The sequence below is a fragment of the Sapajus apella genome, unplaced genomic scaffold, assembly GCF_009761245.1.
Source record: "Sapajus apella isolate SASKATOON/1434 unplaced genomic scaffold, GSC_monkey_1.0 scaffold40, whole genome shotgun sequence".
Taxonomy (NCBI): Eukaryota; Metazoa; Chordata; class Mammalia; order Primates; family Cebidae; genus Sapajus; species Sapajus apella.
The window spans coordinates 12,320,233-12,346,545 of NW_022436980.1; the positions used below are offsets into that span (position 1 = coordinate 12,320,233).

The 26,313-nt window shown below is 41.0% G+C and overlaps 1 protein-coding gene across 1 annotated transcript in view; it reads left to right on the top strand.

Annotated features, from left to right (window-relative positions):
* Nucleotides 1–26,313, top strand: part of MYH15 (myosin heavy chain 15) — a 141,971-nt gene that overhangs the window by 102,787 nt on the left and 12,871 nt on the right. Inside the window, exons 29-36 of the mRNA XM_032298920.1 lie at nt 462–588; nt 5,049–5,167; nt 7,566–7,762; nt 11,039–11,388; nt 13,537–13,661; nt 16,475–16,590; nt 22,933–23,125; nt 23,343–23,546. Coding sequence (XP_032154811.1) covers nt 462–588; nt 5,049–5,167; nt 7,566–7,762; nt 11,039–11,388; nt 13,537–13,661; nt 16,475–16,590; nt 22,933–23,125; nt 23,343–23,546 — 1,431 coding nt within the window. The remainder of the gene's footprint in view (nt 1–461; nt 589–5,048; nt 5,168–7,565; nt 7,763–11,038; nt 11,389–13,536; nt 13,662–16,474; nt 16,591–22,932; nt 23,126–23,342; nt 23,547–26,313) is intronic.

The window sequence follows — 26,313 nt, forward strand, 5'->3', positions numbered from 1 at the left end:
CTCTGCCCCTTCCCCCTTGGATATTGCTCTCCTATGTGCCAGGCACTATTCTAGACAATGGGGTTACATATGTAAACTGGATCTCTTCCCTCATGAAAGTTATATTCTAGTGGAAAAGATAGTTAAATATGTAGTCAGAAAATGATCATGTACCTTATTAGTGTTTGACATGTTGCCTTCTCCAGAAAAGTAAATAATTCTGGAAAGAATCCTAATAATCAGGACTTTGGGTGTCTCCCAAGACACCTATACTCTGCAAAGCTTAGGCCTCTTGTGGTCCAGACCCTAGAGCTGATTGTACTTGTTTAAATCAGAAGACGTGGTCTCCCAATGCTGGCTAAGCGCTTCACTACAGAAGAGAGCATGTGGGCCCCTGGAGCCACTCCTCCCCTACTCCTTTGTGCAGATGATTCAGAGTATCCTCTGTGAGCCATGACCAGCCCTTCTTTCTCAACTCATAGGCAAATGCTGAGAAACTCTGTACTGTGTATGAAGAGCGCTTGAATGAAGCAAATGCAAAACTAGATAAGGTGACTCAGTTGGCAAATGACCTGACAGCACAAAAGACAAAGCTGTGGAGTGAGAGTGGTAAGTAAGTGTGCTGCTTGACTCATAGGCAGTTCTCCATCCCGGCAGACTCATGAAGGCACAACTGAGATAATGAACTACCCACTGGGGCTGGGTGGGCACCTGAAGATCATATGGGAGGAATGCTGCCTCTGAGACAGCCTTGCCACACACAGGCCTCTTATCTAGGAAGTGTTACCTCTGTGCCACTTGCCAACTCCTGCCTAGTTCCCTTCCCGGAAATAGAAAAGTATAGTAATATGCCATCGGCCGCAGCAACTCTCAAGATCAAAGCATGGGAGGGGCAATCTACAGTCTACTATTAGACTTTTTTTTACAATTTCTACCTTGTTGAATATTTTTAAATTTAAAAAAATTTTTATATTTTTTTGGATAACAAATCTACATCTCTTTTCACTACTGGTAAAGCAGTGTTCTGTATGGTTGGCTACCTGATCCTGCGTGATTGGACCCCATTCTCTCTGACCTCTTTTCCTACATGCTCTTTCTCTCATTCTGCATTGGCCACCTCTTTCGGTGCGTTGAACACCCCAGGCACACTCCCACCCTAGAGTCTTGCCCTAGCCATTCACCCTGCCTGGAACACCTTATTAATGCTGCAAAGGTTTGAGGACAAGGGTTATTCAAGTGGATATCTGCGGCAAGTCAGGATAGGCCCGGTTGAGAAGGTGACATTTGAATACTGTCAACCCATTTCCTCAAGTGCTTCTCTTTCCATAGTATTTATTAAGTTTAAACAAACTACTTATTTGACACAATAAATATATTTGTCTCCATCTGTCAGAATATAAGTTCCATGAGGTCAAGGGTCTTTGTTCATTGATGTATGTCAATCATCTAGAACACTGCCTGGCACTTATCGATCCTCCATGAACATTTGATAAATGAAAATAAAAAATGTCCTATATTTTATTCGTTACTATCAACCACTATGAATTTTTTTTTCTGTTTTTCCAATCTATTAAATTGTAGCAATCTATTAGGGGCTTTTATCAATTTATATAAGCTTTTGTATTTTGCATACTCAGTCCTTATAATGACTGCTTCATTCATCAAGATTGACTATACCTACCTTGCCCTGCACCTTGACTTGTCTCTCTGCTATGAACAGCATGTGGCTAGGTGTTTATCTATATCTAAAATCAGTTTTACACCGCATGTTCTCACTCATAGGCGGGTGTTGAACAATGAGAACACATGGACACAGGGAGGGGAGCACTACACACGGGGGTCAGTTGGGGGGAAATAGGGGAGGGATGGTGGGGGATGGGGAGCTGGGGAGAGATAGCAGGGGGAGAGATGCCAGATGTAGGTGATGGAGAGGAAGGCAGCAAATCACACTGCCACGTGTGTACCTATGCAACAACCTTGCATGTTCTTCACATGTACCCCAAAACCTAAAATGCAATAAAATAAATAAATGGGAAAAAAATCAGTTTTAGTAATACATTCCAAGAGATAGAATTCCTAGGCCAATGAAAATAAGCAATGTATTCTTGATGCTCAAGAGGCACACACTTTTAAAAAGAGAATGAACACATTTGGTCTATATAACATGATTCCTCCGGTAGACACCTCTATTTGCAGATGCTAAATCTAGGATAGAGCTAAATTAAAATTAGTTGATAAAACTGAAAACCTGGAAATCTAGAAGAAGAAAGCATCTTGGTTCTGTTAAGGACACTGAATGGGACTATTCCTATAGCGCCCACAGGGTGTGTGACACCTGGGCTTGCTACCAAGCCCCCGTTTTGATCTGTGCTATTGAGGATTTAGTTGGCATGTAGCCTCCACAGTTCAGAGACAAAACTGGAGAATATCTGGATATCTGGCCCTGAAGGAAGTGCTGTGTAAAATCTGTTTGATGGGCATTGCTGTCTCCCCCTAGTTATTGTCATTAATTTTCTACTCACTTTTTTGATGAGGAAATTGGTGGGTAGTGCGTAAAATGAAAGCGGGTCTGAGATGATAATTCTGCTTAGGCTGCAGGATTTTTTGCTTCCTTCTTTTAACTTTACCATTTGATTGGCTTTTGTGTAAATTAAATTCGGAGTACAAATTTATCCAAGCCTATCCTCCCCTTACTGGGCCCATGCTCCAGATTGTTTGTTTTTGCTTTCGTTTTTTTTTTATTTTTGGTGGCTACCACCAAAATTTCTTTCTCATGCTCTGTCCTGTCAGGTTACCATACTCTGCTTTCAGAGGAAAACCAATAGTAAATTAGGTCAATTAAGCCACATTAACCGGGTAGTGGCTCTGTAATATACATGATATATTAGTCTCAGCCAGGTAGTGGATTTATATTTCTTCAGAATCCTTTTAAATAAGATGTTTTTGGGCCAGGCATGGTAGCTTATGCCTGTCATCCCAGAACTTTGGGAGGCTGAGGTAGGTAGATCACTTGAGGCAAGGAGTTTGAGACTAGCTTAGTTAACATGGCAAAACTGTGTCTCTACCAAAAAATACAAAAATTAGCCGGCCATGGTGGTGGATGCCTGTAGTCCCAGCTACTCAGGAGGCTGAGGCAGGAGAATCACTTGAACCTGGGAGGTTGCAGATAGCCGAGGTTATACCACTGTATCCCAGCCTAGGCAACAGAGTGAGACTCTGCCTCAAAAGAAACACAAAAACAGGAGGCTGAGGCAGGAGAATCCTTGAACCCAGGAGGTAGAGGCTGCGGTGAGCCGAGATCGCACCATTGCACTCCAGCCTGTGCAGCAAGAGTGAAACTCCATCTCAAAAGAACAAAACAAAACAAAAAAGCAAACAAAAACTCTCAAGATATTTTCATTCAGATACTCTTAAAGTTTGGTTCACATATCCCAAGCGATTCTCAAGACCCTGTAGGGGATATATGAGGTTGAAGCTATTTTATTATAATACAGAGAAGCTATTTGCTCCTTCAATCTTTTGCCATTTGTATTGATGAGGCAAAAACAACAATGATTAAAATTGCTGGAGCCTGATCACAAGTCAACATAGTAGCACTAAAACATGCTAGCAAAAATTGTATTCACTAATAGGCACTCACAATTTTTTAAAAAGTCAGTTTCACTTAAAGATGTCCTTAAAGAAGCAGGAAAAATGAATTTTATTACATCTCAACTCTTGAGTATATATCTTTTAATATTCTGTGTGACGACACAAGAAGTATGCATAAAAAATTCCATTCCTGTTTCATACTGGAGTGAGATGTGTGATTAAGTTCTGAGCTGAGCTAGCAGTTTTTTCAGGGAGTATCACTTTTACTTGAAAGAACGACTGACAAACAAATGAGGCTTATTTAGACTTACATGTTTGGCAGATGATTTCTCAAAAATGAGCAAAGGAAACTTGTCACTTCAAGGAAAACAACTGACAACGTTTGTTGCCAATAACAATATAGGAGGTTTTAGGTAAAAATTATATTTTAGAAAACATGTATTTGCCATCATTAGGTTGATGGCTCTAAATTCTTAGACTTTTCTGTTGAGTTCAGCAGTGATGTTAACAAATATGATTTTTGAATACTGTATGTGATATTGTGATTTATAATAAGATATATACATGTACCTATAGGTGTGTATATATGTGTGTATGCATATATATGTGTGTGTGTATATGTGTATATATACACACATATATCCCTATACGTACATATGTACATGTTTGTGTATATTGGACACTGTCTCTAAGTAGATAGTGTCAGAATTGAGTTAAATTGTAGGACCTTGGTTGGTTGAATCCACAAAGCAGAACCTACAGATATGGAAGGCTGGACAAGTTAAGCAGGGACAATAGACTGTGATAGAATTTCTCCCTCTCGTGTTCACATTGCCTACCATTTAGTGACTACTGCTAATATTTATTTAGCAGTTCAGTCTATAAAATATATTCACATTAATTTAGTTTTAATTAAGAATCATTTATTGTTATCTTCATTTAACAAAAGAGGCAAAAGTTATAATTATCTAAAAATTATATAGACAGAAGTATACAAAGGCATATATAATAAACAAGGGAGTATGGTATAGGAGATTTTAGCCTTCAAGAACTTCATTTGGATCTACCTTCACCAATTACAAACTGTGTATGTTTCTGTGTCAGTCATATTTAAGTAAGTTGCTCTGTTTCCTCCTCTGGAAAATAGTGCAATACCTACATTATCAAGGAGTTATGAAAATTAAACTAATATACAGGAAGTACCTATGGCATAGAAGTTTCTCAGTAAATAGTAGCTAATATTTGTTATCTATTCATACTTATTACTAAAAATCAGTTCAGTTTTAGGACTCTCTTTGGAGTCCTGAAAAGGATAATTACCATGGTTTTGCTGAATAATAGGACTCTCAGACCCTTCCTAAATATCAAAAATATGTGGGTTGGAGTCGTTCTGGCTAATCTTAAAGTCAGTAAGTCAAGTGGAGGAGGCAATAGATAGGAAAACTGTAATTATGTACTTTTGTGAAATCTTTCTGTAGGCGAGTTTCTACGGAGGCTTGAAGAGAAAGAGGCTCTGGTAAACCAACTTTCCAGGGAAAAGAGCAACTTCACTCGGCAGATTGAAGAACTGAGAGGGCAGCTGGAAAAGGAAACCAAAGTAATGCATCTATTGTTTCTCACTAGTAACTTGACTGTGTGTGTGTGTGTGTTGTTTTTTTTTTTTAAATAGTGCTTGATGAATCAGCCTGAAGACTTTTTTCTAAAAGAAGGGAAAATGCCCTAGAAGTTATGGGGGGGAATCCATGCCAGGAAGAACCCCGATGACTGAAGGATCTTCCTTGGTGATTCGGATTGCTTCTTTGCAGATTTAGAGCAACCAAAGTGTGTGTTTCCATCTTGTGTGAGTGCTTGAACAGAAGGGCAGCAAGGCTCTTTCTGGATTTTGATTCTGAACTGCTCATGAAAAAGTGAAATTAAATAAAAGCTTAGAATAAAACAAGTGGGACTGGGTTAGCTCAGTATTACTTTTAAATTGTCAATAAATTATAGAAATTAGTCATTTCTTCCTATGAATACCTAATATTGCTGGAAGATGACTCCAATGAAAGTGATTCTGAAAGGTGAAAGCGTATGACTAACATGAGATATGAATTCTTTGAGCTTTGATATTTAAATGAATTCTTAGTTCATATTCAAGGCATCTTGTTACTAAGACCCCAAAGTACCTTACTTGTAGATGATCACATTATGAAGGCAGATACTCTGAAGATGCATGCAGTTGAGTCTGTTTTAAAAAATTGTACCATTCTATTCCCTTAACTCTCCATATTTTCTATGTTATACACAAATTTAAAACTTTATCATTGTTTGTGCATCAGACGTTGTACCAGATACTTCTATTATGTTATCTCAATCTCCATATCAGTCAAATGAAGCAGATAGAATTGCATCCTTATAAATGAAAAAACCAAGGCTCCGAGAAGAAAACTAACATGTCCAAGGTCATATACCTAGTGATATACTGTGAAGGAACTTAAGCACATAGCGAAATGAGTTATATTTTAGAAGATCTCTCTGGCTGCGTTCCCAGTGACTTCCAGTTGGCCTACAAGCCCCCTGATCTGGCTCCAGCCTCCTTCTGTGACCTACTTCCTACATCTGCTTCCCTCATTTACTCCCCCTCAGCTGCCCTGGCTTCCCTTCTGCCTCTTAAACCAGCCACCATCATTCCTGCCTTAGGACTTTTATAACTGCCCTTCCCACTGCTTAAAGACCCTTCTCCAAGGTCTTAGAGGGATGATGAAAAGGAGCCAAGCATCCTAGACTACTTATCTTCTTTATTCATTTTACTACTATTAGAAATTTTATTTATTATTTACTTGTTTACTTTGTGTATCCCCTTATTCCTTTTGGGCTCCTTAGGGCAGGGACTTTGTCTCCTTTATTTCTACAATACTAGTGCCTGGATCAGGCTCTCAATAAATATGTGCCATATAAATGTCATGTAAAGGTTTTAAATGTTTTTCCTTTAAAGTAAAATAAAATTAAACAAGAGGAGAGGTCACAATTTGAAGCCAAGTTCATCTGATTCCAAAGCCTGCATCCTTTTCAGAGTCACCATGTATCTGTGACTCCTCATTAGCCACCCAAAGGGGCTGGCTGAGGCTGCCATTAACTAAACCTTGTGCCTTGAGAGCTGTATCTTCCTGAAAATGTGCTTTTTTTCTAATTTGCATAAAAGACTCACGAGGACCCGTCAGGACCCTGGTTCTTTCCATACTAGATTATCTCAGGGGAATGATGCTGCTAGGTTAGCCAGATCACCACTTAAATGATAAAAATGTTTATTAAACCAGTAGAGCTGTTCAATATATATGTAGGAGCCACTAGTACCCTACAGGTAGCAATTTAAATTTATATTGAAGTTAAATAAAATTAAGAATTCAGTGTTAATCACACATTGTACTGGGCACATTTTGAATGTTCAGTAGCCACATGTGGCTAGGTGTTTACCATATTGGGCAGTGTACATGTAGAACATTTTCATCATTACAGAAAGTTCTATTGGGCAGTACTATTTTGAAGTAATAGGAGCTGAGGTTTTTAGAGATTTCAGTGTGAAATAAAAGATTTTATTTTCCTCATCAGCAAGATGAAAAGACTAAATTTCAGTGGTTCTTTCTGGTTCAAACAAGCTCTGAGTCTAATATATTGCTAAATATAAATCTTATTGCCTAAATGATAGTGAATGTTCTCTTTGCTACCCTTGCATTCTCCACTATTTCTAGAATTCCGGGCCTGTCTAAGTCCACAGAGTCAAGCTGGCATTTCCCTAAATAGAATTCCCTTCCCTGTTTTAATGGCAGCAATTAGATACTATCTATCCTTTCTCTCGTTCCAAATTCTCTCCCTAGTATTACTTTACTAGGTTCAGGTTCAGCTTGAATTTGTGGCAGGTTGTTATTAACCTTACCTAAACAAAAAATTATCTTACTTTCAAGACTTGTGTTGTTCATGATGGTCGTGCCTTTTTTGTGAATGTGTGCCTCCTACAGTCCCAGAGTGCCCTGGCTCAAACCCTGCAGAAGGCCCAGCGTGACTGTGACCTTCTACGAGAGCAGTATGAGGAAGAACAAGAGGTCAAGTCTGAGCTGCACCGGACCTTATCCAAAGTCAATGCTGAAATGGTGCAATGGAGAATGAAATATGAAAGCAATGTCATCCAGAGAACAGAAGACTTGGAGGATGCCAAGTGAGTAGGGCAAGACTACCCTTAACCTGGAGTTAGTCACATGGAGGAGTATGAGAATGACTCTGTCTCTAAGGCTTTGTGGTATGCACTTAACAGATCCTTGCTGAGTGCAGGAACAAGCCCAAAACTGAAGCTGAAACATTCACTGCTGGTAAGAAGCACACTCTCCAGAGGGGCTAAAAATACAAAAAGTATAATACAAAGTGACAGAGACTGTAAAGAGGTCCTGGGGAGAGAATGGAGGCTCTTTCTAGGTGCACAAGGGAAGTTTTCATAAAAGATGTGACTTTGAGCCATGGTTTGAAAATAGGCTATCACTTTAAACGCTATATTTCATTTGTAACACCAAAATAATTGAGTCCATGTGTGTACGTGTCTCCATCAAAGTCATTGTGTCCCTGGTCTACAACTTACAGACTACAAAGTAGTCTGTGAAGATGGACAGGGAAGCTGGAAAAACATTAGGATCTGTCATGGCATCTTCTAGGACAAAGTTTGCTTTGAAAAGAAATCATCCCCAGGCCACCCCTAAGGTTAGAATATCAGTTTTATAGCCATTTATATGTAAAGGTTTTAAAAGTTCTTAGGAGTTACAGATGTTTGGGGCACAGCTGAATTGAGACTCAGTACCGGGGTGTAGAACAAGCATTTTGTTTAGAGGCCAAGACACTGTGTCTTTAAGAAAAATTGTCAAACCCTAGCTTATAATTATTAAAGGTTTACTCAAAAGAATGTGTGCCTCGCTTGGTAGCTTGGCAAAAATCCAGGGAAGATCAATACATTTCTCTTTAGCTTCAACCAGAAATAATGTTTTTCAGTTCTTCACCTAAATCTTTGAGAGGCATTGCTGTGCAATTGCTGAACAGCTGCTGTGTTTTGTCCCAGAAGGGGAACCAAGTGATCCATCTCTGTCCCCACAGTAACTTAAAAAGGGCTTTAGAATGACAGATACTAAAAATACCTGCAGTGGGTGTTTTATCAAAACTCTGGACCACAGGAAGTTATGGCTTTGAACTGAGATGCCTCCTTATATCCAAATATGGCCTTTACTTCTGAAGTAAGATTTTTCCCACCCTTCTAATGATTGAAGAATTCAGATAAAATTGCCTATCTATTGTTCTGTTTGATGGTTTCTTTTGGGGGTGGATAGGAAAGAGCAAAAGAATATAGACTACTTTGCGACCCATGGGTTTGTTGAAACTAGTTCTTTAGTATGTGGTAACTAAAGAAAATAATGGGCAAACATGGCACTCTCTGAAGACACTTTTTTGGCTTTCAAATTGGTGGATCATCAAATAATTAAAACTTTGTCTGTATTATGCTTTTCCTCTAAATCACCTCAGGGAGGTAGACAGCTATAAAACAATCTAGGGTCCTGGTTTCTTATTATTGAAGTTAAAGATTTGCCTGCTTTGATTTACAGGCTGTGGTTCAAATGATGAGTTAGTTTAGCAGACTCAAGCTCTCCTGAGACCCAATTTACTGCCTCTGAATCCTACATTCCCCAAGGATAAGGATTTAGTTTCTTAATTTCCAATATTCCTTTACATATTTGAGACAACTAAGTAGGTGCTTATGGTTGGCAAGTTAAGGAGCAAAATAGTAGTTGATACTAAACGTAAAACAAAGTTACTAGTAAAGCAAGGGTAACCAATTTGTCCAGCTTGCCCTGAACGTTTTGGCTTTGAAAGTCTCATGTCCTGGTGTATCAGTCCGTTCTCACACTGCTAATAAAGGCATATCTGAGACTGGGTAATTTATAAAGGAAAGAGATGTAATTGACTCACCATTCAACATAGCTGGGAAGGCCTCAGGAAACTTACAATGGTATTGGAAGGGAAGCAAAACACGTCCTTCTTTACATGGTGGCAGGAAGAGAAGTGAGTGAGTAAAAGGGGGAAAACCCCTTTTAGAACCACCTGCTCTCATGAGAACTTACTGTCACGAGAACAGCATGAGGGTTACAGCCCCCATGATTAAATTACCCCCCACCCAGTCCCTCCCACATCGTGTGGGGATTATGGGAACTACAAGAGATTTTGGTGGGGACACAGCCATACCATATCACCTAGTGAAGCCTCTCAGTCCCAAACAATCCAGTATGATTGGTCACCCAAAGTAAAACTCCTATTTTCTTTGATCAACAAGCATTTCTGAAGTAGTTTTAAAAACACTTATGTGTAATTATTTCACTCAACTCCTCCTGCCTTAGGTCAGGTAAAGTATCAGAATCTCCTCTTAACACTTAAGAAACGTGAAGCAAAGAAGTGACGTGACCGTGGTTAGAAAGCCAGGCGCAGAGTGTTGTTAGAACCGAGATCCTCCCTTGATCCTGAGCACATAGGGGTTTTTGCAGGATTCCACCAAAAGGGGGCTTTATTACCACATTGCTCTGTTGGGCTAGTCATGCGGTCCTGTTAATTCCCGAGAACATTTTTCTGTTGAATAGCAGTGGATGAGAAAAAGCTTTGGTACGTACAGTACTTTTCGTCTAAGAAGTATAATGAATGAGTAAGAATGGGACTGCCAGCAACCCTGCAGGAGATGTAAGCAGCAGAACACATTTCAGCCATTAGAATTCCTAATAGCAGCATATTATGGGGGTGGTGGAGAAAGAAGCACTGTAATAGACCCTCCATCTCAGAGATGCCAAAGAACAGCAGATGGGGGCTAAAGTACCCCCTAAGAACAGTAGGACCTGTTAACTGAGCATAATGAGATGGGTTTGGGAATATAAACTTGGAGAGAGGAGCTGAGGTGGAGAACAAACTTGGAGAATAGAAAGAATTGCGTCATGTTTAGGAGCCACATGATAAGACAGAATAAGCAGGAAAAAGCAAGAGTGTGCTTTAGAAGCAACACCGCTGGAGCTCAGTAGTGACTACCATGGCTGCCGATTTGTCAGGTGCTTACTGTTGGGAGGACGCTCAGTGTAATCTTCCCTTTTCCCCCCCTTCTTAGGAAATAGTCAAATCAGTATTACTTATTAGAGCTTTAGGAGAAGCAAATATTTGTAGGAATTCAAGAGATTCTGAGTTCCAAGTGCAGGTTGGCAAAGGGGGAAAATACAAACCCTGTGCACACAGGAGGCAGAGGATGGTGGTCACAGACAATGAGGTCACTTTCAGATAGGAGCTGCTGTTGCTTTTTACCACTAAGCCTACCGCAGAGGCCATCCTGCTTTATACCCAAGCTCTATCTTTAATCCAGGGCAGACTTGATGAGCTCTCTGAGAGTTGTTGCCTCACTCACTCTTTGGGTGTCCTCCTTTCTCAGGAAGAAACTGGCAATTAGGTTGCAGGAGGCAGCCGAAGCCATGGCGGTGGCCAGTGCCCGAAATGCCTCCTTGGAGAGAACCAGGCACCGGCTGCAGCTGGAGCTCGGGGATGCCCTGTCTGACCTCGGGAAGGTCCGCTCTGCAGCAGCCAGGCTGGACCAGAAGCAGCTGCAGTCTGGCAAGGCCCTTGCCGACTGGAAGCAGAAGCACGAGGAGTTGCAGGCGTTGCTGGATGCCTCTCAGAAGGAGATCCAGGCTCTCAGCATGGAGCTCCTCAAGCTGAAGCACGCCTACGATGAGAGCATTGTGGGCCAGGAGACACTCAGGAGGGAGAACAAGAACCTCCAAGGTACACTGAGCTGGGCTTGGAGCCAAAGCCAGAGTGGGTAGCTCAGGGAGAGCCCTGGCTACAGGCAAGGCTGTCTTCAGCATTTTCACATTGCCAACATGTTTTAACTTTTCAATTTTTATACTTCTGCTTGACATTTTTTTTTTTTACTTTAGATGCCATTTGTATTAAATTAATTCTAAATGTAAGACTAGTTTCCTGCCTTTAACTTCAGACCCCCTCTGTAAAGGAAGCCACTGCTGAGAATGTCTTGATATTCACAACCTTAGCAAGATTTTCCATGAGTGCTATACTCGTGTGTATTTTTTGCCCAATTTATACATTGTTCTACACCTTTTACTTTTTCCATATATGAATATATTTCCTCATTTAATGACTATTTCTATAGCCCATACTATGTACCAGGCATTGTTTATTTATTGTTAAATTTTCAGAACAGTCTAGTGTTAGTTTCCTCATCTGTAAAATGGAGGCGATATGGGTCGTAAGTTGCGTAACTTGTCCAAATTCACATTTGATAAATTGCAGATCTGGGATTTGAGCCTAGCTAGCACGGCTCCAGCATATACACACGTAACTACTGAGCTGTGCAAGCTTCCCACGTACCTTGTGGCTCTTTGCATGCCTGTACATGGAGACCTACCACAAGCTTTTTAATAGCTAGTGTTTTTTAATAATGATGGCTATCATTTATCTAGACTTTATTCATTTTAGATCCAATTATTCACAAATACAAATAATCCTACATTATACATGCTTGTACATGTATTTATGCACATGTAAAAATATTTCAGTAGGATGGATCCCTGGAAATGAAATTGCTGGGTTAATGAAATGAATTTTTAAATTTTGATTTACTGCCAAACAGCCCTTCAAAGAGGCTGCCAATTTATCCCAGCACCAACAGCAATGTGCATGAAAACCCTGAGATGCCCTGGAAGCAAGTTCATTACTCTTGGAGGCGTAAATGAAACTTACTTTCTCTGTTGACCTACATAATCTATGATCAAGGCACTGGCTGGGCACGTGAGGGGTGCTAAAACAGTGGTTAGAAAACTTTAGCTACATCCAAACCAACTGGAGGACTTGTTAAAGCACAGATGGCTGGGGCCCACCCCCAGAGTTTCTGACTCAGTAGGTATGAAGAATTTGTATTTCTGACAGTTTTCCAGGTGAGGCTGGTGCTGCTGATCAGGGTACCACCTTTGGACTGGGGTGGGGTTTGAATATCGAGTGAACTTTTTCCAAAGCTCTCCAGGTGATTGTAGGTTGTGGTCAGAGTTGAGGACCTCTTCCCTGATTTTTTTCTTGATAACCCTCTTCAGGAGAGCACTTATCAGAGAAGAATTTATTATGCAATGAAAATTTCCATCTAGCAAATTTGTCTTTGTAACTTCTAAAAATTCTCATCATATTGTATCACAGTCCAGGATCTCAGAACCAGAGGAGCAGGTGACCTGTCGAGCTCCTTCTACCACCTTTGATGAACTGGGTAATTCCCTGAGCTGCTTGGCCCTATACTACACCTTTTAGGTACTAAAGGCAGAACTGACAATAACAATATCAGGTGGAAGAGGTTTTGTGACTTCTGGATGTCCTGTTTTGTTTGTCAAAGGCTTATGTTCATGAGAGCCTAGGAAAAAACACTCAAGTGCTTGAGCTAAAGCCACTGTCTTCCTTGGGCCCCTTCTGATTCTCTGGCCTATCTGGGGCCACGCCTTAGATGCTGACAGATACTGATCTAGCTTCTACTTTAAGTTCCTGTCTCAGTGTTGAGTGGTGCCTGAAACAATGGCCGCCACTAGTGTTGATGGCTAAGCACTTACACTGGAAGGGCAGGGACTCCAGGTCTGCATTCCTCCAGGTGGAACCTGGAATGCCTCTAATGAGCAGGACTGCCATGTAAAGTTGCAAAGGTTGTCCAGTGTACAAATACTATGTGAAGCACCATCCTCACCATTTCTTGTAGATAATTTTTGGATGGCAAAAGACTATATGAAAAAAATGGAAGCCCTTTTACAATTTCTACATCCCATGTGGGATAGGTCATCAAGTTACCAAGTGTGACGTGAGGCCACTATCGTGCCTGGTACCATTGGTCTGAAACTGAGCACATTCACTAACTTTGTTTTCCTTCCCTCTCTCCAGAAGAGATTTCTAATCTGACAAACCAGGTTAGAGAAAGGACCAAGAACTTAACTGAAATGGAAAAGATCAAGAAACTAATTGAACAAGAGAAGACGGAAGTCCAGGTGACACTGGAAGAAACAGAGGTATCATCACCAGGGAGAAAAGAAAGTTTCACTGTGACAAGGCAGAAAACCTGCATTCTGGCAACAACAACAGCAGCAACAGAATGACATGCATTCAAGTGCTTATTTACTATATGCTAGGCACTATGCCAAATGCATAATTTTAATGTAATCACCATAGCAAACTACTGTCCCCATTTTATAAAAGAGGAAATTGAGACTCAGAGAGTAAGATACACAGCAGTGAATGCAAATCTCCTGACTGTAGTAAAAACAGGCACTGTGTCTATCTTGTTCACCGGTTTATCCCCAGAGCCCAGACCCTCACTACTCAACATGTGGCCCATGGACATCACTTGGGAGGTTATTAGAAATTCAGAATCTCAGCCCTCTGCCCATCTCTGTTGAATCAGGATCTGCATTTTAACAAGATCCTTTGGTGGTTCATATGCACGTTAATATTTGAGAAGTGCTGGCCTAGAACATTGTCTGGCATGTAGTAGAGGCTCAGTAAATATTTGTCAAATGTTGAATGAATAAATATTCTCATAGCTGCCCCTCCTTAGTCAGTCAAAAAAACTTCACAATTTTTTTCTCCCCCAAACTTGCTGTAGTTTCAGAAATAAGATTCAAAGTGATGTTGTCAAACATTTGTTTCTGAAAGCTCATCTTTGTGCAGATTGACAGGAGGGTTTTTGGTGTTATGGATTAACCATTCAGGAAAAGTCTCTGGCTTTATCTCTGAGTGTGCATTAGCCATTGAAGACGTTTTGCCTAAGAAGGTAAACTAACAAGGAAGTCATCCCATCATGGTTCTTAGTTGAGTAAGAAACCCTGATTAGCCTCTTTTCTTAGAGCTGAATTTCATCTTCCTGACTCAACCTTTGAGTAAGTACTCAGACACATTAAAATACAGCCCTGATCCTCCCACCAGGAGAAAAAAAAAATGATTTTTGAAAGGTGTGGCAGTCAGTGTCAGGCAGGGGTCTCTTGGAAGATATGGTAGTGGAAAAGCGAGACCCCAAACTGCTCTGTGCCAAGCATTGTCTGTGAAATCTGCCTTGCCATTATGATTCCAGAAGAAACCTGAAAGCAAATGTGTCCATGTTACCCTGTGTATGGAGTTGTCAGGCAGCAGCTCTCGCCCTGTTGTGCATACATGTTTCCTGAGGCTAACTTTATACAGATGCCTTGCGGTCGGCAGTGTGGCGTCCTCTAGCACAGCTGGTCCTTATACAGTTGGTGAACTTCCTTTTGTTTACTTGTTCCCTTGGGTTCTCTGGCCCTCCTGGCAAGGGACTTTTTGAAGCCACCACCTTAATTAAAAGAAACACATTTTATGATAGAAATTTCAAACACTATGACAAGCCAATGAAAAATAAAACTGGCATGGGCAATTTTTGTCCTGTATAACGTAGCCGCATCTTTGTATATTCAGTCCATCAGCACTTGCGTCAAGGGTGAGAATGACAGGAAGGCATCACCCAAACCATTTAGTACCACTAGGTGGCAATACATTCTATTCACATTTTCTCAGCTTCTCTCTTCAGCCACATCCGTAAATGCTTCATTAACTTGGACATGTATTTGTAACGTTGTGTTATTTATTTCCCTGGGTGAGCCTTTATGAGAAACTTTATCAGATTTTTTTAAAGCCATAAAACTCAAATTATCCTAGGTCATCTTCCCTAAAGATTCACTTTCTCAGTGCATTTTAGAGGGTTAAAGGTGACAGTTTCCCTTTGAAGGAACTGCCCCATCCCTTCGGAGGAAATTGTTATCCAAGCATTTGTTTTTGAGTGTGTGTTAGCGATTTTATTTCCTTTCATATTGAAGCAATTTTATTTTCTTTTATATCAAGAGAACATCAAGGGAGGTCTTATTAAAATTTCCATCATCTTTTATATTTTTATTTTAAAACTGCAACTCAGTTTTCCTTTTTTACTTTTGGTGGTATCGGCTAAGCACTCCTCAAAAGAGGCTATAAAAAATTATTTCTGCCCTTAGGACTGCCTGTAGCTAACTGACCACAAAATTGCATCACCTTTGATGCCCTTATATCATTGGTATTCTGCAAGTGTTTTTTGGGAGTTTCTTCTTTTATATACATTTTTGTCTTCAGGGCAGGCTTTAAAGGTTTAGCCAAACCTATGCTTTTAGAATTGAATTATAACATCCCTGCCAATAATTGCCTTTACTATATTTGAATACACAAAGGGGCAGGAAATCTTCCTGCCTGTGAAAGCAATTCATTGGCAGTAGTGGTACCAATTATGTTGTTAATGGCTCATGCTGGGTGTTACCTGTCAGGTACATCCTAAATTCCTTTATTTGTTCTTCATATGACAAAATTTGGACACTACCCTATTGTTTGTTTTCTGAATGCAATCCAGCCATCCAACTTTTCCTCTATCCCCTCGTGATGTCCAGAATTTAACAGAAGATTCCAGGTAGGGGTTATCACCTTCCTTGTTCTAGCTCTGATACTTTTTAAAATTTATCCCAAAGATGGAATATGTTACAAAAAGTCAAGAATAATAAAAAGTTTAAATATAGTCACAGACAAGACTGAAAATTTCTATTTTAAAATAGGCTTTAAAATTCTAGTTCTAGAGCTACAGCTGAAAGACTTAAGAATGTCAAATCTATAAGTGAAATGACAAAGGAAAGCAGTTGGTTGTCTCACCCTGTTGCAATCTCTAGGAACCTGACTTGAACCTGTATCTCTTCCAGTTACCCTAAGAGAGCCACATTAGCCACGTAGGCTTTGGGAAAAAATTAAAATTTTGTCTAAAAGTGGACTTCATTTTATGCTTTTTATTTATGTATTCCAGGGAGCCCTGGAACGGAATGAAAGCAAGATTCTTCGTTTCCAGCTTGAACTATTGGAAGCTAAAGCAGAACTTGAAAGAAAGCTTTCAGAGAAAGATGAAGAAATAGAAAATTTTAGGTATTTAAGATGATTTTGATGTGTAACAAGTATGTATTTCGGAATCCTTGACTAAACAGAGCTCATTATGTCCAGCTGCTTTTATGGCCCCTGTTGGAGTATTACCAGAGGCTCTTAGTGTAACTCTATATTAGATTCTTCTATACACAATATCTATAATTGTGCATAGATATTCCTTTATACACAATTGTGTATGGATATTCCTTTATGTTAATAGTGGTGCACTTACTAGCTTACTAGCTCACGACTATTAATATAAAGGAATATCTATACACAATTATTGCCAGATTTTATAATTTTCTTATGTTTGAGGAGCTTCTACTCTCATGGGAGACTCGAAATATTACCAAATAAATGATTATATGTATAAGGACTGTGTATACTGTCTGAGTGTCCCTATAATGCCACATTCTTTGGCATTAAGAAATTGACTAAAAATGCTGAGGCATGGAGAAAAAGCCAAAAAATTCAATGCTGTACTTTCAGATGAGAGTGAAGCTTTCACATAACCCCTGCCTGTACCTGTAGGGTACAGTTTGTCTGAAGATGAGCAGAGGCCAAAAGCTAAGCTGCTTATTGAATCCTTGTTAAAGCAGCTGAGTCTTCATAGTCAGGAAACTGAATTAGACAGGACTCATGGATTGCAGAATTTTTTCTTAGCTTTTTATAACAAGCTGATGACTTCAGACATTCCACTTCTTAGCTTCTCAGTGAAGTGAGGGGATAAAAGCAGCCCCTACATGTCACAGGAGGTGGTGAGGAAGATCAGTAGGCTGATGTTGGCAAAGCACTTCACATGCTATAGATCAAAGGCACAATTATAAACACTCGGAATTAACGATGATTATATTATCTAATCTGTTCCCTTAAGTCAATGCCATATGTCAGAAAGAAAAATCATTTGAGCCTGAGGTTCAACTGGCAACTTACTTTCAATGTATTTGTTAAACAGTTAAAAAAAAAAAAAAAAACAAACCCTGTTAACATGTTCAATTGAACTGACCTCTTTCCCATAGCCCATTTTTAGACAAAACTCTCAAGGGGGTCAATTTTTTAATGAGGATGTCAAGCCAAATTTGGCCCTCTGTGTGCTTTGTGTTATCCTTGCTCTCACTCACTGGCATTTTCTTCTATAGGACTGACTGTGGTGAGCAATTCTGATCTACTTAAGAGGCTCTGAGTCAGTGTCTGAAAGAATTTTTTTGATGAAGGGCAAAAACCTTGGGCCTTGATATTTGCCCTACTTATTTCCACAAGGAATCAAAATGAATGTCTCCTTGTGCAGATTTTAAAAAAGCAACAAATAACACTGATTTCAAGTAATATCAGACCTGTACCTATAAATAAACCCAGCTGAGGAGAAATGAATCCTCAGAGAGCCTGTGTCTCGTCAGGTACATCTGAATGTCATAGAGCAGTTTGCCAATTATAATAATATTAGTGTGAAAAAAAGCCAGGGATCCAAAGAGCTAGGGCTGGAAGAAGAAAGAACTGAAGAACAGGCGTGAGCCATGAAGGGGCTGAGGAAAGGAGGGGCGGGCTGGAGGCAGGGGACCAGCTATTCATAAAATTTAATGATTCATAATAACTATAATAGGCACATCCAGAAAGAAAAGATGAGCTTATCTTACAAGATATCACAAATACTAGCCCAGGCCCTTTCTACTCTGAGCACAGATTGTATCAAAATGCCTTGGTTTAGTCTGATAGTTTAATTTGACTTTGGGGCTAGCAGGGCATCTTAAGGAAACTGAGTAGAATACCAGGAAGAAAAAAATATATATATAAGCCAAGCACAAGATTCTGAACAATCAAGGATAAGCCAGGGAAGTTATAGAACAAGGAAAATATTGCCCAAGGGCAAGATCAGGTTCAAGGTCAATGCCCATATAACCCATCATTAACTCCACAGAAACTGAAGGATCCTGGTAAGACAGGACCTGGTAAGTAAGTCAAAGGGACCAAGAAAGCAAGAGAAAGAGACCCAAAGGCAAAGGCAAAAATCTCGATACTACCGCAAACCAGGTAACTCATTCAACTCATTCTCTGCTGCCAGGCCCTCTCTTCCACTCTGGTGAGGACTGATTCTGAATGAGCCCAGCCTGGAGGCCTGTTGGTGGTGAAAAGTACAAGCAGATGTGTGTGATATGTTTCTCTTGGTCAACAGATATTGGAATGCTTAATGTTCACCAGACACTACCTCATATTCTAGTCAGAGCTTCATAGACATTTTTGGATAGAGTATCCTATTTATTTCTATAATAAATAAATAATGTTATAGTTGGCGTAGGTAGAGGTAGGGAGATGACAATGCAGCCACTGATGGAAGGAGAAGAAGAGCTGGTAGCTGGACTTGATCTTCCCATCTTATTAGACACAGAGGACAAGGCCAGCTTGAAGGCCAACTCATTGCCATAATTGCCATGTTAGTCAAGCCCTGCTGCATGGCCCAAGACTAGGCTGACAAAATGTTGGTCAGATGCATCCTGCATCTTCAGGGAATTCTCTGATTGGAGGAAATGTTGAAATGTGAGAGTCCTCACTCTGGTTCACAGCTGTGGTCTTTCTGAGCTATATCCTGCTCTCCCAGACAAACACAGAGAGGGGTTTTTGGGAATGAGGCACTGAAATTCCTTATTCTATCGTACTGCATTTGTTTGTTTTGGCTTGATCACCCACAGAAAGGCAAGGCAACCCTTTTCTCTAAAGGGTCAGATGTTAAATATTTTCTGCTTTGCTAGATACATGTTTTGTTTGCCATAGATGCAGCCACTATTTAACACTGTAGTTGTAGGTTGAAAACAGCCATAGAGAATAGGAAATAAATGGGTATGGTGGAATTTGGCCCACAGCCCATAGGTTTCCCACCCCTGGCCTAGAGCCTCAAGTATACAATAATGTTCCATTGTATTTTCCTTCTGTAAAGTCCACTTCTCTGAACTCAGTCATGTCAAACTTTGTTATGTGGTCTTAATTTATATACACCATCTGACTTGGTTTCTTTTATTGTCTGAGGGTATCTCTGCCAGAATATGCTCACAAGTTTTTCCCACTTTTAAGTCAAATATTTTTGAGTGTCTTTGAAAATTAGAATCTCATACTCACATGGTAGCAAAATAACTTGTTAATTATTTTAAAGCTAGCTCATGCGTTTTTGGGTTAAGAAAAAAAAATCTCCTATTTCTCCGACATAGATGAACAATATTGGAGGGAAATAAATGACCTATTGGATTGTCAGTGATTTAAATGATGAGCTAATGATTTAAAATCATTAGCTCTTCAAAGTTCTGTCATCTTGATTTTTCTTTGCATTTGGTTTCTTAAATTATATTTTACATTTTAGGAAAGAGAAGGCACTTCTTCCTATATTGCCCTTGGTCCTGAATACATCATTTTTCTTAAAGAATGTACTTGAGGGAGCTTTCATTTTAAAGATTTCTTGACTCTGCATGAAATGTGTTGATTGTTTAGCAGCCGTTCTCCAGGACTATATTATACCCATGCCTCTTAAACCATCACACTTTTTACTTGTCTGCAGGTGCTCGTGAAGTTTCATAAACAACTGTGGGAAAAGTGTAGTTTGAAACATGCAGTTCGTCTGCTTAAGTAGAACGTATTTCTGTTCAAAGGATTTTGACATCAGGCTGGGGATGCTTTAGTGTTTCTGTGTAAGGAGAGTCTGCTGTGGCAAAAATGAGAGTTTCCCAGTGTAGGACAGATAAGTGTCTGACAGCTTCTGGTGATGTGGAATGTGGGCATCCCTGTATTGGTTTACTATGGCTGTCATAACAAAATGCACAGATGTGTGACTTCAACAGTGGAAATGTATTTCCTTACAGCTCTGGAGACTAAAGGTTCAAGATCAAAGTGTTGGTAGGCTTGGTTTCTCCCGAGGCCGCTCCTTGGCTTGCAGATGGTCACCTTTTCACTGTGTTCTCATCTGTTCTTTCCTCTGTTCACATGCATCCCTATGTCTCTTCCTCTTCTTATAAGGACATGAACTGGTCCCATTGGATTAGGGCCTCATTCTAACAGTCTCATTTAATCTTAATTACAACTTTAAAGGCCCTATCTCCAAATATCACATTCTGAAGTCTTGGGGGTTAGGACAAGAACATATGAATTTTGGGAGGGACACATAATACAGTCCCTAAAAGTCCATATGAACTTATGTACTAGGATCCCTATGGAATTCTGATCTGGAAGCCAAACAAAAGCCCAGAGCCTAAGGATAGGCATGAGATACCAACCTCAGCTTGTGAGGACCAGGAAGAGAGGGCTGGCAGAGGACAGGTGCTCACACTGGGCCCTGGAGCCAGACAGAGTTAATTTCTATACATTTCCGTAATTGCTTTGAGGCCTTCCTCACCGACGGGCAGAATGGGGGTCATGAAAAGTAGCACCTCCACCTGTCAATCAACTTCAAACTCTGACCCCTCTCCTCCCCCTGTAGGCCATATGCCTTCTTATTTATTTATTTATTTATTTAGAGACAGAGTCCCACTCTGTCGCCCAGGCTGGAGTGCAATGGTGCGAACTCAGCTTACTGCAACCTCTGCCTCCTGGGTTCACGTGATTCTCCTGACTCAGCCTCTCAAGTAGTTAGACTACAGGCACCCGCCACCACACCCAACTAACTTTTGTATTTTTAGTAGAGATAGGATTTCACCCTGTTGGCCAGGCTGGTCTCAAACTCCTGACCTTAAGTGATCTGTCTGCCTTGGCCTCCCAACGTGCTGGGATTATAGGTGTGGGCCACCGTGTCCAGCCTGTATGCCTTCTTGATTGACCTTGCAGAGCTCAGGACTGGTTTGATGACAATTCAACTTGGAATGTAATTCTGATCTAATCTAATTTGTGCAGATAGGCTCTATGAGAAAGAAGAATAGAAAGGCTTTTGCCTCCTCTATTCTCTATTATCTGTCCAGCACCAGCTCCCTGTTTCATGATTTGGGCTTAACAGGGCATGTGTTAATTACAGCAGTTAAACTGTCCTAACCACCAAATCCTGATGACTTAAGCAGAAGTTGATTTTTGCCTATGTCTGAGTCCAATGTGAGGTAGGATGAAGAGTGGGCCAATAACATTCAAAGTCATTAAAAGACCCAGGTTCTTTCCATTTTGTGATTTCATGACCTTCTGCATGTGGCCATCAAGTTTGGTAAAAATGGGGAAGGGTGAGTGCAGGATCTCACAAGTGAACATGTCTTATGGGCCAGCCCTGGCATGGTGAACTGCATTACTGCCCACAGTGCACTTACCAGAATCCAGTCACGTGGTCTCAAACTACAAACAGTTTGGGAAATAAAAATTCCTATGGTTTCCCCAAATTTGTTGTTTTTTATTGCCATCCTAAACACATAGCTATTGTTCTTCTGTCACTTTGCAAATATGTTTTTAGTTCTAGTTTTAATATAAAGTGTTAAAGTAATTCAATATCACACAATTGGTTTTCTCAGCCAATCCTTGGGTATACTCTGAAACTCCTAGAGAAAGATAATCATTTTATTCTAGGAGAGTTGTGTCTCCAGGCTATTATAGCAGTATTGCTGCATCTCAGGAATTGTTCTAACCTGAGTGACTTTTTCCTGCTTTATTCAGATATTTTTCACCATTGAAAGTAGTTTAAATATTATGGCTGCCTGAAAGAGCTTCCTTCCTTCATCCTTAGCCGTCCAAGGAAACCCAGGTGCTTGCCCTAGACCATCCTTTAGGGAATCTCAGATAAAACTAAAGCTTCCCCACAGGAACCTTGAAAAGCTTCTGGTATTTTCCTGGATTCTTCAAGGAATTTGGTCTGAAAACCTTACTTAGTCCATTATGGTGGACATACACTCACTAACGTAACTTTGCATTCTCTCTGTTTTAAAATGAAAACCCGCCGGGCGCGGTGGCTCAAGCCTGTAATCCCAGCACTTTGGGAGGCCGAGGCGGGTGGATCACGAGGTCAAGAGATCGAGACCATCCTGGTCAACATGGTGAAACCCCGTCTCTACTAAAAATACAAAAAATTAGCTGGGCATGGTGGTGCGTGCCGGTAATCCCAGCTACTCAGGAGGCTGAGGCAGGAGAATTGCCTGAACCCAGGAGGCAGAGGTTGTGGTCAGCCGAGATAGCGCCATTGCACTCCAGCCTGGGTAACATGTGTGAAACTCCGTCTCAAAAAAAAAAAAAAAAAGAAAAGAAAAAAAAGAAAACCCTTACATTCATTTTTTTAGTTACTTAAAATTTTTCTTGGATTTGAATTTTTTGTCTGTTTCTTGTACTGTTTTAAACCTAGCAGGTAAATTTCATTAATTTGGGCGTGTCATTTCCCCCACTCCAAATGTTATTTCAAATTAGGAGGAAACAGCAGTGTACCATTGACCACCTGCAGTCTAGTCTGGATTCTGAAGCTAAGAGCAGAGTTGAGGCAACCCGGATCAAGAAGAAGATGGAAGACGACCTCAATGAGATGGAACTCCAGCTTTGCTGTGCCAACCGGCAGGTGTTAGAGGCAACCAAATCCCTCGGCCAGCTTCAGATTCAAATCAAGGTATTTTAAAGCTGTAAGATGGGGTAGAGAGGGGTGGAAAATGTTTCTGATTGTGTTCAGCAATACAGATGAGGACAACAAATCTAATCTTGCCAGAGAGAAGGAGCATGCTTGTGTCCAAATACGTGAAACTATGGTCAGAGCATAAATGCGTAGGTGCATAGTCCATGTTGAACTTAGAGGGATCTGTGCTCCACACCCATTTTTTCTCTCCCAGGACCTTCAAATGCAGCTGGATGACAGCACACAACTGAACAGTGATCTGAAGGAGCAGGTGGCTATGGCTGAGCGGCGCAACTCTCTTCTTCAGTCTGAACTAGAGGAACTAAGGTCCTTGCAAGAGCAGACAGAGCGTGGCTGCAGGCTGTCAGAACGAGAGCTCCTGGAAGCAACAGAAAAAATCAGTCTTTTCTACACCCAGGTGGGGCCCACGTACTCTCCCTATTACCTGGGCCAGTTGGCTTTCTCAGTCAATCCTTGCATGTACTCTGAAACTGCTAAAGAAAGATAACCATTTTATTCTAGCAGAGTTGTGTCTCCAGGCCATGGTCCCCACGCTTGGGGCAGCCTTGGACCATGTACAGCTGCCTTGTGAAGTCTTGGATGTGCCTGTGAAGCACAGGGACAGCCTGCGCAGCAGAGCCTTGGTCATACTCTTCGTTTGCTCTCAAGTGTATTCGTTCCCTCAGGCTGCCATAACAAAGTACCACAAACAGGGTGGCATAAAACAACACAAGTTTATTTTCTCACATTCCTGGAGGTTGGAAGCCTGCAGTCAAAGCGTCAGCAGGGCCATGCTCCCTCTGAAACCTGTAAGGAAATCCTCCCTTGCCCCTTCCTAGCTTCTGGTGGTTTCCTGGCTATCTTTGGCATTACTTGGCTTGTGGATGCATCCGTCCACTTCTTCACCTTCACGTGGTGTTCTCCCTGTGTCTTCACAGCATCTTCGCTCTGGGAGGGTCTGTCACTGTCCAAATCACCACTTTTTATAGGGATACCAGTCATTTGATTAAGGTCCAACCTAGTGGCCTCATTTTAACTAATTTACCCCCCGCCTCCTTTTTTCCCAGCTTCCTTTTAAACAAAGTAAGACCCTATTTCCAAATAAGGTCACATTCTGAGAAATTGGGGGTTAGGACTTCAACATACCTTTTTTGTGTGTGAGAGACAAAATTCAACCCATAACGATAAGCCTTGTGCCAGAAGAGTGGATTTTCAGGGCATTCATCACCAGGATGCTGGATGTCCTTAATGTTCCAGAACCAGCCAGTCCTGCTCCTGGTTCTCCTGCTCCCACTAAGCCACGTGCTTCCCCAGCATCCCAGGATAAAAAGAATGTTGCTGCCTTGGAGCCAGGAGGGCTCTAACAATTCTGAGTGGCAGCTGACATATGACAAGCTGTCCAGACTCTGGCTTCTAATGGAAGATTATGTAAGTGACATGAAGTAAGAATCCTTAGATCCTTCTTCTCCTGGAATCAGAAGAAGCCATAGTTACTAGGACAAGCATCTATAGTAAGTGGGTTGTGTGGTAAGTGTTTATAGGGCAGCCCCCCCATAACCTGGACAGGTATGCATGGTATAGATACAGAATGTCTCCACTGTCCTTAAAAAGTGAAGATCAAAGTAAACAATTGTAGCACGTTTTTTTTTTTTTTTGCAGTTTCAGATTGGATTTTTAAAAATATATTTATCGTGTTTTAGGTTTGGGGGTACATGTGAAGAACATGCAAGATTGTTGCATAGGTACACACATGGCAATGTGGTTTGCTGCCTTCCTACCCATCACCTAGTACACTTTTAAGAGTATAATGATCGAGCAAGCACACACCTACGGAAAGCCCTCCCTGACAATCCAAGAATTAGGTAGATGCACAGTATGTTTCATCTGAGTCATGAAGGACATGTAAGAAGCTAGCCAGGTAGAGAGAAAAGTCAAGGGCAGAGGCATGGGGGTGGGGAGAAGCAGTTTGGGATTCTACGGGAAATTCACATGCTGGAGGATAGGGTGGGTAGCCAGAAGGAGCAGAACTCATGCTGAGACAGGTACGGCCAGGCCACCAGGGACCCTGAACCTGAGACTGATGGAGTTTGAATTTTATCTTGGCCTGCTGGAGAATTTTGAGTAGCTAAGAGTGAAGTTAATCTGATTTGCATTTTAGGAAGTTTTACTCTGGTGATTATTGTGAAGGACGGATTAAAGCACCTAGGGGCAGAACTGCTACACTCTGGGGCATTTAGAAACATCCGTGGGATCATTTTGGTTGCCACAATGACTGGGAAGTACCACTGGCATTTAGTGAGCAGGGTCCAGAGATACCAAAACTGCTTCAAGGTGAAGGATAATCCCAAGGAACTGCCCCTTCCAGAATGCCAATTGTCTTCCCACTGAAAAATACTGGATAAAAGAATGTATAAACCAGAAATGTGGCTGCTGAAAGATGTAATTAGTTTGTGCCTACAGTTTGACTTCTGTGTCCATGCATATGGCACAATCCCATCTGGGTACCATGTAGTATAGAACAGATAGTCTGTAGGTTATATGTAATTCCCAACAGGCTAACTCAAACATTGTTTTTCTCCTTCAAGAAAGTTTATCTAAATACAATGAGTTGGATTCTTACAAAATGGATTACGTACTTTTTTAAAAAGTAACTCATCCACTGTCTAGAGCAGGGCTCCCCAACCCCTGGGCCACAGGCCAGTACAGGTCTGGGGCCTGTTAAGAACTGGGCTGCACAGCAGGAGGTGAGCTGCAGGGAGTGAGCTCTGCCTCCTGTCAGATCAGCAGAAGCACCAGATTCTCACAGGAGCGCAAAGGCTACTGTGAACTCCTCCTGTGAGGGATCTAGGTTGCATGCTCCTTATGAGGATCTGATGCCTGATGACCTGAGGTGGTACAGTTTCATCCTGAATCCATCCCCTACCCAATCCCCCTACCTAGTCTGTGGAAAAATTTTCTTCCATGAAACCAAAAGACTTGGGGGTCGCTGGTCTATAGTACTTAATTGCTATTGGTAACAAATCATTTGCCATGCATATTGTATATGATAATGCACCACTGGGATCCAATATGATGCTATGTCACTAGCTTAGAGAGAGATGAGAGTCAGCTAGAGAAAAATCAGGCATAGAGAGGAGAGGATTTGGGGAAGAAGAAAATTAGGTAATAGAGACCTGGTGGCTAGG